This window comes from Oncorhynchus keta, unplaced genomic scaffold, assembly GCF_023373465.1.
Source record: "Oncorhynchus keta strain PuntledgeMale-10-30-2019 unplaced genomic scaffold, Oket_V2 Un_scaffold_3531_pilon_pilon, whole genome shotgun sequence".
Lineage (NCBI taxonomy): Eukaryota > Metazoa > Chordata > Actinopteri > Salmoniformes > Salmonidae > Oncorhynchus > Oncorhynchus keta.
Window position 1 is genome coordinate 367,086 of NW_026290920.1, and position 12,578 is coordinate 379,663.

At 41.8% G+C, this 12,578-nt stretch overlaps 1 protein-coding gene across 3 annotated transcripts; it reads left to right on the forward strand.

Moving 5' to 3' along the window:
• The first annotated feature begins 2,035 nt into the window (after window positions 1–2,035).
• Window positions 2,036–11,992, forward strand: LOC118379886 (E3 ubiquitin-protein ligase TRIM39-like). Of its 3 annotated transcripts, none has more exons than XM_052516004.1 (6): window positions 2,036–2,184; window positions 4,896–4,990; window positions 5,290–5,403; window positions 5,479–5,956; window positions 6,103–6,481; window positions 8,967–11,992. In XM_052516004.1, exons 2-6 carry the CDS (start codon window positions 4,953–4,955, stop codon window positions 9,509–9,511), a joined length of 1,554 nt encoding a protein of 517 aa, XP_052371964.1. In that variant the 5' UTR covers window positions 2,036–2,184; window positions 4,896–4,952; the 3' UTR covers window positions 9,512–11,992. The 3 variants fall into 3 exon arrangements, with proteins under 3 accessions (XP_052371964.1, XP_052371965.1, XP_052371966.1); XM_052516005.1 differs by lacking the exon at window positions 2,036–2,184 and adding an exon at window positions 2,735–2,754; XM_052516006.1 differs by lacking the exon at window positions 2,036–2,184 and adding an exon at window positions 2,777–4,702.
• Window positions 11,993–12,578: the final 586 nt, after the last annotated feature.

Below are 12,578 nucleotides of genomic sequence, written 5' to 3' on the forward strand. Positions count from 1 at the left end.
AGCACACACCAACACAATGTGACACAGACGGGGCCAAACCCTACAAGATTCCTTACTTGGTGATTATTCTCCATATCATATCCTGTTATGAAACCCTCAGGCTCTAAGAATATCTGAGGATAACTCTCACGAATTACAACACACACACACACACACACACACAAACCAACTCTCCACTCCTACCCGTATATCCTTGTTAACTTCCATCTGCAGATCTGAGAGGGACGAATGGGTATAAACAATATGGTGGAAAGTCAACACTCCCCAACAGAGCTGAATGGAGCCTGGGGACTATAGTAGCTATCCATTCAGAACCAAAAGGAGAAGTGATGATGCAGATTCCCTGAATGGAAGGGTTCTATGTCCGCAGACAAGAGGTCCTGACCTTTATGACACAGGAGATAGTGTGCTTAACAGCAGAGTCATTGGTTCAAGTCCAGCTGTGACTTTATTCTCTTCAGCTCTAAAATTGGCATCGAGGACCTCATGATAGGTAGTGTGAGATTGGTTTGGGATCAGACAGAGAAAGTGCATTCAACCAATCCACTCCGATGTGTGTGTGTGTGTGTCAATCCTCCTTCCCTGTGAGCAGATGTGGAGAGCAGGCCAGCCGGCGGCTCCAAGTCATGTGACCAGCCAGCGTGCCCCAGTTAGGAAGTGCAGGAGGCTCTCCGATATGGTATGGTTTATTTCACTTTTGTATATTATCTACTTCAATTGCTTTGGCGATTATATATTTCCCATGCCAATAAAGCCCTTAAATTGAAATTGAGAGAGCGAGACAGAAAGAGAGCGAGACAGAGGGAGAGCAAGAGAGCGAGAGAGAGAGAGTGGTACAGAGAGCACGTGATGTGTCCATGTTTATGAACTCCTTCCAGTCAGACAGTCAGGACTATACATACTTCCCATCATGACTCTGCACATTCACCAACACACTACGATATACTACTATGTATTATATTACACAATTATATACAGTATACACCAATATATACACTAATAATAATGATATGAAAATACATTTCATATCATAGAGTTTTAACATTTTATATAGAACATTCCTATTGTTCTACGTTGAGCAGGGTGACAGGCTCTGTAGGCCCACACATGGTGGTTGTTCTATTATAGGTCAGTCAGTGGGGCTTCAGTTGATAGACCCTTTTATGATTCATCATTTAGTCTCTGTTCATCACTCCTCTGCTCTCTGTGCATGTGCCATTCCACTCACACACTTACACGCACACGCACGCACGTACACACACAGACACACACACTCTCTTTCTCTCTGCTCCTATTTAGCTTACAGTCATGTATACTCACACAGGTCTGTGTGTCTGCAGAGAATCTGGAAGATTGTTGACAGTCCTGTTAAATCAGCAGGACTGTCAGGTCAGATAAATAACAGCAATAATACTGTTCAGTGATGTGTGTGTGGGTGCTCCCTGCAAAGCTGTTACAGGATAACCAGTTTTTCATTTATAAATCACAGCACATCACAAACGGCTGGAGAGAGAAAATTCCTGAAGTGTCATTTAAGTGGTGGGATCACACACACACACACACACACACACACACACACACACACACACACACACACACACACACACACACACACACACACACACACACACACACACACACACACACACACACACACACCGACCCCTCCCTTAGCACCTCATACCGGTGCCTTCTCAACAGGTTACTGGGTTGCAATGATTGTTTGTTTGTGTGTTGTGTGCATATGTGTGTGTGAGTGAAATGCCTTACTGAGTCAGTGCTCAACACTGTATGCTAGTGCTGCCTGCTGGTCAGTAGAAGAAGACACAGCTGTCTTTATCAGTAAAGTCAACTGTGTGGACTGAAGCTTTGTGAGAAATGTCTCAAATGTAATAATATATATTTCAATACATAAATATTAAGTAATTTATAATAAGCAATCTGATTGTCAATTTAAAATTGTCTTAAAAATCTAAAATCACACATTTTCGAAAATGATTCGGCGTCTGGCCACTAGATGGGGGCATTGTGCTACAATAGGTCTACCCAGCAGTAGATCAGTTTTCAGAATGTAGTTTGGTCTCTTGAACGGTTATACTGAAACTAAAAGTTAAAAGTTACAACACACGCCATTTTAGAGGGCACACAGTCCGATACTCCTGTTCCAAATGTTTGCAAAGATTGGTAAGTCAGACATTTCATGTTTTCTTCATATTTTAAAGTGTTATAGAAACACGTATTATCATGACTTTATTCCATGAAACAGTGTGCTGTATGTAACCACTGTGTTAGACGTACGGTGTTGGCCTATGTTATGTAACCTGTTCCATATTTGATTGTTCTGATAAAGTTCTGGTGAAAAATACCACTGAAATGTTGAATTTGTTTACCTAAAATACTGTATAAAGTGACTATGAATGACACAGTACATTTTGGCTGTATTCTGTAGTTTTCAGGAGAGTAAGGGGGTTTCAGTATTGGTCTCTCACTAGGCTTGAATTGTATGAGGAAACACATATTTCTAAGGTGGTTACATGTAACACCACTTACAAATATCTCCAAATGGCAATGATATATCTGTAGAAGTAAAGAAATACGAATATATAGAACTCTTGAAATGTTGTATTTATTTTTTACATTACGCAACTATCCAGCTTCCGCATAAAGCCTCTTCCTGTTTCACAATTGGTTCTCTTTTTCAGAGGTTGAAAACATGAACACGGGGCCTAGTTCACATCGCTACAGATGATTTAGGCAGGGTTCCTCTTTAAACTAACTACACTTATAAAGGCTTTATATAACATACATAAAGTATTTAAGCATTACATAGATGATTCACAAGTCATCTATGAGCTTATGTCATACTCTATAAAGGGTGAAATAATAATAGGGTTCGTTACCAAACGTGACATAACATTTTGTCGCTAAAATGCAACTGTACTTTATAAAGGGTGACATAATGCATGATTACTAAGATACAATGCTGTATGAAACTACTTATAGATAGTCTTATATTGTACTGTACAGTCATGGCAAAAAGTTGTGAGAATGACACAAATATTAATTTTCACAATGTCTGCTGCCTCAGTTTTGCAATTAATTGCAAAGTCCCTATTTGCCATGCAAATGAACTGAATCCCCCCCAAAACATTTCCACTGCATTTCAGCCCTGCCACAAAAGCACCAGCTGACATCATGTCAGTGATTCTCTCATTAACACAGGTGTGAGTGTTGACGAGGTCAAGGCTGGAGATCACTCTGTCATGCTGATTGAGTTCGAATAACAGACTGGAAGTTTCAAAAGGAGGGTGGTGCTTGGAATCATTGTTCTTCCTCTGACAACCATGGTTACCTGCAAGAAAACACGTGCCGTCATCATTGCTTTGCACAAAAAGGGCTTCACAGGCAAGGATATTGCTGCCAGTAAGATTGCACCTAAATCAACTATTTATTGGATCATCAAGAACTTCAAGGAGAGCTGTTCAATTGTTGTGAAGAAGGCTTCAGGGCACCCAAGAATGTCCAGCAAGCGCCAGGACCGTCTCCTAAAGTTGATTCAGCTGCGGGATCGGGGCACCACCAGTACAGAGCTTGCTCAGGAATGGCAGCAGGCAGGTGTGAGTGCATCTGCACGCACAGTGAGGCGAAGACTTTTGGAGGATGGCCTGGTGCCAAGAAGGGCAGCAAAGAAGCCACTTCTCTCCAGGAAAAACATCAGGGACAGACTGATATTCTGCAAAAGGTACAGGGACTGCTGAGGACTGGGGTAAAGTCATTTTCTCTGATGAATCCCCTTTCAGATTGTTTGGGGCATCCGGAATAAAGCTTGCCCGGAGAAGACAAGGTGAACGCTACCATCAGTCCTGTGTCATGCCAACAGTAAAGCATCCTGAGACCATTCATGTGTGGGGTTGCTTCTCAACCAAAGGAGTGGGCTTACTCACAATTTTGCCTAAGAACACGGCCATGAATAAAGAATGGTACCAACACATCCTCCGAGAGCAACTTCTCCCAACCATCCAGGAACAGTTTGGTGACGAACAATGCCTTTTCCAGCATGATGGAGCACCTTGCCAAAAGGCAAAAGTGATAACTAAGTGGCTTGGGGAACAAAATATCAATATTTTGTGTCCATGGCCAGGAAACTCCCCAGACCTTAATCCCATTGAGAACTTGTGGTCAATCCTCAAGAGGTGGGTGGACAAACAAAACCCACAAATTCTGACAAACTCCAAGCATTGATTATGCAAGAATGGGCTGCCATCAGTCAGGATGTGGCCCAGAAGTTAATCGACAGCATGCCAGGGCGGATTGCAAAGGTCTTGAAAAAGAAGGGTCAACACTGCAAATATTGACTCTTTGCATCAACTTCATGTGTCAGGGTTTACTGGGAGTGGTGGGTAGGAGCCAGGTGCAGCAAGCAGAGGGTTCGGTGAAATGTAATTATTTATTCTCCAGCACAAACGGTCACGCCAAATACAGGGCACATTACACAACCAACAGAGTAAGCAAATAATCCCGGCACAAACCTAAGCGGGCCTAACAGGTTTAAGTAGACAAAAATCAAGAAACACAAAAAGGAACAGGTGCAACTAATAAGACTAAACCAACAGAAAAGGAAAAAGGGATCGGTGGCGGCTAGCAGACCGGCGACGACGACCGCCGAGCACCGACCGAACAGGCAGGGGAGTCGTGACATCATGTAATTGTCAATAAAAGACTTTTACACTTATGAAATGCTTGTAATTATACTTCACTATTACATAGTAACATCTGACAAAAATATCTGAAGACACCGAAGCAGGAAACTTTGTGTAAATTAAAACTTGTGTCAATCTCAAAACGTTTGGCCACGACTGTATATATAGACATAACTGTTTATGTTTACTGGCTAGGTTTTCTGAGTGAGATCTGTCTGAGCAGTCCAGAGTCTAAATCAGACATTAGACTGTATGGAGCCTGAGGGAGACCCTGGAGTCATGAGTAGGAGGTGAGTCAGAGAGAGGGGGAGTCTGATGTGGAAGGTGATCAGAATGGCTGTGTTTTTATTGCCGTTTACCTTGCCTTCTAAGTGGTTGAGTGGACCTTATCACATACCAGGAAAATGCCCCCTACACCATAACAGAGCCGCCATAACCCTCATTTACTCAAGTGTTTCCATTATTTTGGCAGTTTCCTGTATTTCACTATTGATGAATGTGTTTAGTTTCATCTGCTTTCACTTTAAGATAACACAGAAGATGATGTGATGATATCACAACAGATAACTATCATTTATATGAATTGCAGAGCCAAGCGGGAGAGAATGGAGTCTCCTGCTCCCAGCTGTCTCTCTATGAATAGTGCCAGGTCAATGGAGCAACCATATGGTTTTAAAAGAGAACCCTTGACCCCTGATTTGAGGTGAGTGTTGAAATTGGTAGCTTAAAAAAAAACAAAAAAACACTCTCTCTCTCTCTCTTTCTCTCTCTTTCTCAGTGCCAGTCTGCTGACTGAGGATCAGTTCAGATGTTCTGTGTGTTCAGAGGTGCTGAGGGACCCGGTCTCCATTCCCTGTGGACACAGTTACTGCAGGCAGTGCATCAGCACATACTGGGTCCAGCCCGGCCCTGCAGGAGACTATGTGTGTCTCCAGTGCAGTAAGAGATCCAGAGACCGGCCAGTGCTCTGCACTAACACAGCCTTGGCCAGGTTGCTCCAGCAGGCAGGCTTCAGTCCTGCCCTCCCTGCTCTGGGCTATGCTGGGCCTGGGGACGTGGCCTGTGATATCTGCTCTGGACAGAAGCTCAGAGCGGTGAAGTCCTGTCTGACCTGCACTGTCTCCTACTGTGAGAGCCACGTCAGGCAGCATTACACTGTCCCAGCACTGCAGAGACACACCCTGGCTGATGTCACTGGAGACGGGGGACACAAAGGTCACCAAGGCAACACTGGACAGACAGAGAGGATCAAAGAGGTGCTGTCATTAACAATACACTATGTGAAATGACTAAAAACACTTATCTACAAGCACTTATAACACTATTAGAATGAGATGAACTGAACTGTGAATGTATTATATTACCTGAACTGTGTGTTTCATGTTTTCTCTTAATGGTGGAGACTATGGACACTGAGGAGGAGGAGAGGGAAGGTGTCTCTAAAAAGATGACAGAAGTTAAAGAGGAGGAAGAAGATTCTGATGAGGGACTTTCTGATCTGAAGAAGAACCCTAAAACTAAAACTCTTGTCTCTGAAGTGAAGAACATCTATACGTTCTACTCACACTTGCAGCAGGAGAACTCTAATCTTAAACATGTTGTTCGTGAACTCAGTAAAAAGAATGCTGTGTTAAAACAAGAGGCAACATTTGAGAAAGAACTGGTGGACATCAGAACTGCTGCTCTGAATAAGATCACAGCTCATCTCATCTCAGACCCACAGCAACAGAGAGAGGCTGAGTATGTGAGAAGAAACCTGAAGAATATGATCATGGACTATGGTTAGTATGACAATAATGACTCCTTAAAGTGACGGTCTAGATTTTTGTAAGGTAGGAGCAGGTTATTAGATAGTATTGTTAACAGGTTCTTATGAATGATAGTTCAACACTCATGGTGTTATGAATGGTTTCATAATGATTTGTCTTAAGTATACCTCATTCAAGTAAAGTGTTACCTTTTATATTTTAGATCTTGAAACAATCAGAAAATAATTTTGACAGTTAGACTCAACAGTCCTGTATGTTACTCTTCAGTTAGACTCAACAGTCCTGTATGTTAGTCTTCAGTTAGACTCAACAGTCCTGTATGTTACTCTTCAGTTAGACTCAACAGTCCTGTATGTTACTCTTCAGTAAGACTCAACAGTCCTGTATGTTACTCTTCAGTTAGACTCAACAGTCCTGTATGTTAGTCTTCAGTTAGACTCAGCAGTCCTGTATGTTACTCTTCAGTTAGACTCAACAGTCCTGTACGCTACTCTTCAGTAAGACTCAACAGTCCTGTATGTTACTCTTCAGTTAGACTCAACAGTCCTGTATGTTACTCTTCAGTTAGACTCAACAGTCCTGTTTGTTACTCTTCAGTTAGACTCAACAGTCCTGTTTGTTACTCTTCAGTTAGACTCAGCAGTCCTGTATGTTACTCTTCAGTTAGACTCAACAGTCCTGTATGTTACTCTTCAGTTAGACTCAACAGTCCTTTTCGTTACTCTTCAGTTAGACTCAACAGTCCTGTATGTTACTCTTCAGTTAGACTCAGACAGTCCTGTATGTTACTCTTCAGTTAGACTCAACAGTCCTGTATGTTACTCTTCAGTTAGACTCAGCAGTCCTGTATGTTACTCTTCAGTTAGACTCAGCAGTCCTGTATGTTACTCTTCAGTTAGACTCAACAGTCCTGTATGTTACTCTTCAGTTAGACTCAGCAGTCCTGTATGTTACTCTTCAGTTAGACTCAACAGTCCTGTATGTTACTCTTCAGTTAGACTCAGCAGTCCTGTATGTTACTCTTCAGTTAGACTCAACAGTCCTGTATGTTACTCTTCAGTTAGACTCAACAGTCCTGTATGTTACTCTTCAGTTCAGTTAGACTCGACAGTCCTGTATGTTACTCTTCAGTTAGACTCAACAGTCCTGTATGTTACTCTTCAGTTAGACTCAACAGTCCTGTATGTTACTCTTCAGTTAGACTCAACAGTCCTGTATGTTACTCTTCAGTTAGACTCAACAGTCCTGTATGTTACTCTTCAGTTAGACTCAGCAGTCCTGTATGTTACTCTTCAGTTAGACTCAACAGTCCTGTATGTTACTCTTCAGTTAGACTCAGCAGTCCTGTATGTTACTCTTCAGTTAGACTCGACAGTCCTGTATGTTACTCTTCAGTTAGACTCAACAGTCCTGTATGTTACTCTTCAGTAAGACTCAACAGTCCTGTATGTTACTCTTCAGTTAGACTCAGCAGTCCTGTATGTTACTCTTCAGTTAGACTCAGCAGTCCTGTATGTTACTCTTCAGTTAGACTCAACAGTCCTTTTCGTTACTCTTCAGTTAGACTCAACAGTCCTGTATGTTACTCTTCAGTTCAGTTACTCGACAGTCCTGTATGTTACTCTTCAGTTAGACTCAACAGTCCTGTATGTTACTCTTCAGTTAGACTCAGCAGTCCTGTATGTTACTCTTCAGTTAGACTCAGCAGTCCTGTATGTTATTCTTCAGTTAGACTCAACAGTCCTGTATGTTACTCTTCAGTTAGACTCAGCAGTCCTGTATGTTACTCTTCAGTTAGACTCAGCAGTCCTGTATGTTACTCTTCAGTTAGACTCAACAGTCCTGTATGTTACTCTTCAGTTAGACTCAACAGTCCTGTATGTTACTCTTCAGTTAGACTCAACAGTCCTGTATGTTACTCTTCAGTTAGACTCAACAGTCCTGTATGTTACTCTTCAGTTCAGTTAGACTCGACAGTCCTGTATGTTACTCTTCAGTTAGACTCAACAGTCCTGTATGTTACTCTTCAGTTAGACTCAACAGTCCTGTATGTTACTCTTCAGTTAGACTCAACAGTCCTGTATGTTACTCTTCAGTTAGACTCAACAGTCCTGTATGTTACTCTTCAGTTAGACTCAGCAGTCCTGTATGTTACTCTTCAGTTAGACTCGACAGTCCTGTATGTTACTCTTCAGTTAGACTCAACAGTCCTGTATGTTACTCTTCAGTTAGACTCAACAGTCCTGTATGTTACTCTTCAGTTAGACTCAACAGTCCTGTATGTTACTCTTCAGTTAGACTCAACAGTCCTGTATGTTAACTCCATCTAGGGTGCCTAATGAATACACTATTACAATAGTTTAGATGTCAGGCCATTCACAACATTGCCATATGTCAGAGAATAATGTATTATACAGTAAAATGCGTTTTCCCAGATTTATGTTCTATCTCCACTGATATTTTCTAATTCTAATAAAGTGTGTGTTTCTCTCCACAGTGGATGTGACTCTTGATCCTGATACAGCACATCCCAAACTCATCCTGTCTGAAGACAGGAAACAAGTTAGATGTGGAGATGTATGGCAGGATCTCCCTGACAACCCAGAGAGGTTTGATATCTCTGTCTGTGTCGTGGGAAAGGAGAGTTTCTCCTCAGGGAGATTCTACTATGAGGTGCAGGTGAAGGGGAAGACTGGCTGGTGTTTAGGAGTGGCCACGAAGTCCATCAACCTGAAGGGGACGATTTACCTGAATCCTGAGGATGGATACTGGACTGTGATGCTGAGGAATGGACAGTACTGGGCTGGCGCTGTCCCCACTGTCCCCATCTTCCTTAGAGAGGAGGTCCAGAAGGTGGGGGTGTTTGTGGATTATGAGGAAGGTCGGGTCTCCTTCTATAATGTAGAGGCCAGGTCTCATATCCACTCTTTTACTGGCTGTACCTTCACTGAGAAACTCTATCCATTCTTCAGCCCTGGTAATAATTACACAGGTCAAAACACAACCCCACTGGTCATCACTCCTGTAGATGTCACTGTCTGACTGGTTTATACCAAACATTGAAATACTGTTAACATAACTGATAATGTAATAGTGACCAAATAATGTAATAATTCATTGTAATGTAATACATATTATATAAATCAGCAGATAATGTATTCACTTTTTACATTTATAATACAATAACTTTTCCTGATAATGTAATCATTCAATTACAGTTATTAATGCAGATGTAATGGTTTTCTTCATCTGAACGAGAGGTGGACCAAAGCGCAGCTCGGTTGTTTTGATTCATGCTTTAATAAATCACTTCACATGAACAAACTAACAAAAACAAGAAATGTGAAAACTCAAAACAGTCCTATCTGGTGCAAAGAGAGAGACAGGAACAATCACCCACAAACACACAGTGAAACCCAGGCTACCTAAGTATGATTCTCAATCAGAGACAACCAATGACACCTGCCTCTGATTGAGAACCATACTAGGCCGAAACATAGAAATTCCCAAAACCTAGAAAAACAAACATAGACTGCCCACCCAACTCACGCCCTGACCATACTAACTAAATACAAAACACAGGAAATAAAGGTCAGAACGTGACAGCAGAACTAAGTTATTTTGTGGATAAGGTTAAATAAATGAAGTGTTAACATAGTAAATCCCAGTTTGCCAGTGCTGGTAATCTTCCTCATAATGTCATCCAATAAGACCAACTTGTCCATCTATCTCTGTGGACCATATCCTCTTAGTGGACGAGATCCACACTCTTCTTCCTGATATAACAGGACATTGGGAAGAATGAAAACAACAGTTCAATAAATACAACAGGAAGCCCAGGTCTGTATGAACTGTCATATGTTCAGTAAACCCCTGAAGTTACATTATTACATGACTTACTACAATCATTCAATACTGTCCTGCATGATTATGTTTCTTACTATATCTTAGTTGAATACTTTTTTGGGCTGTTGAACTAGAAGGAGAGCTTGTAAGGAATCATTTCATTGCACTGTGTACACTACGCTGTATACTGTGCATATGACAGTAAACGTTGATTTGAATGGAGCAGTCAGTTCAGCATCAGTAACGTACAGGTAACTGCCTAAATGAAAGAATCACCAACATAAAGTGATTTAGTAGGGCCTTGTGCCACCACGAGCCAGAACAGCTTCAATGCATCTTGGCATAGATTCTACAAGTGTCTGAAACTCTACTGGAGGGATGCGACATCATTCTTCCACAAGAAATTCCATCATTTTATGTTTTATTGATGGTGATGAAAAACGCTGTCTCAGGTGCTGCTCCAGAATCTCTCATTAGTGTTCAATTGTGTTGAGATCTGGTGACTGAGACGGCCATGGTATCTGGTTTACATCGTTTTCATGCTCATCAAACCATTCAGTGATCAAACCATTCAGTGACCAAACCATTCAGTGACCAAACCGTTCAGTGACCAAACCATTCAGTGACCAAACCATTCAGTGACCAAACCATTCAGTGATCAAACCATTCAGTGATCAAACCATTCAGTGACCACTCGTGCTCTGTGGATGGGGGCATTGTCATCCTATGGGTCATAGCCATGGTAGCCAAAATAATGTCCCGTCCAGCATTTTTATACATGACCCTAAGCATGATGGGCTGTTAATTGCTTAATTAACTCAGGAACCTCATCTGTGTGAACGTACATTACCTGCTTTCAATATTCTTTGTATCCCACATTTACTCAGGTGTTTCCATTATTTTGGCAGTTACCTGCAGTGCTTGACTTGTGCAGGAGTTCACCTGAGCTGAGTACCGGCACCTCAAATGCTCTACTTGAGCTCCTGTACCTCTTATAGAATATTAGCTCCAAAGTATTGTGGAGTTCCTGCACCTAAATATAAACAGTACCGGCACCAAAAATTAGTACCGGCACCTATTTCAGTCCAAGTCAAGGTTTTCTATGTCAATGTACAGCCACAAGGTGGTGTTGTTTCCCTACAGTCCATTAAGTGCATAATGTGCTTAATGCTTACCGGAGCAACGTTGTAGTAATGTTGTTATGTAGCTTTGAGAATGCAGATGAGGATAACATTTCACATCCTCAAGTCAGCCTTCAATTAAAACCCTTATTGGAAGAGTGTTTTTCAAGCAAGATTTAAGAGATTGCCATTTGGTTTCTGCACACACACACACCTAGAACCAGTTGGGTTCATGCTGGACTTTGCAGGCTGGGCTGTTAGCATCATTGATTAGCCACCTAGAGTTTTCTTATCTTAGAATCATCACAGCGCATCGATCTCCAGCCTCCAGAGAGAGATCAGACTTCACTCAGATAGACACTGTTAATGTGACTGAGGAACTACTGAGTAGAGGTGGATGGAAGCTGAGGGGAGGGTTACCTACTCAACCACCACATTCATAGTGTGCTGTCTAAAGGAGGATGTATTATATTGGAGAGAGAGGTCTGGTTTTGATGTTGATATTTACACTTGTAAACTGAATATGCCTTTCCTAATAAAGTTGTTTTGAATTTAATTGACTCTCATCTCAGAGGAGTCCTTCTATCTGCCTCTACCTGCCCTTTCTCTCCCTCCTCTCTCCTGCTTCCTCTCTCCTCCCTCTCTTCCCTCCCTCCTTTCTCTAAAGGCACTGTCGCTGATAGAGTGGGTGTCTGTTTAGCCTAGTGATGACTCAGACTCAGTGCCCTCTATGGGAAAGCCGGTGTTGTTAACACAACTGTAGAGAGACATGAGAAAGTCACTGTTGTTAACACAACTGTAGAGAGACATGAGAAAGTCACTGTTGTTAACACAACTGTAGAGAGACATGAGAAAGTCACTGTTGTTAACACAACTGTAGAGAGACATGAGAGAGTCACTGTTGTTAACACAACTGTAGAGAGACATGAGAAAGTCACTGTTGTTAACACAACTGTAGAGAGACATGAGAAAGTCACTGTTGTTAACACAACTGTAGAGAGACATGAGAAAGTCACTGTTGTTAACACAACTGTAGAGAGACATGAGAAAGTCACTGTTGTTAACACAACTGTAGAGAGACATGAGAAAGTCACTGTTGTTAACACAACTGTAGAGAGACATGAGAAAGTCACTGTTGTTAA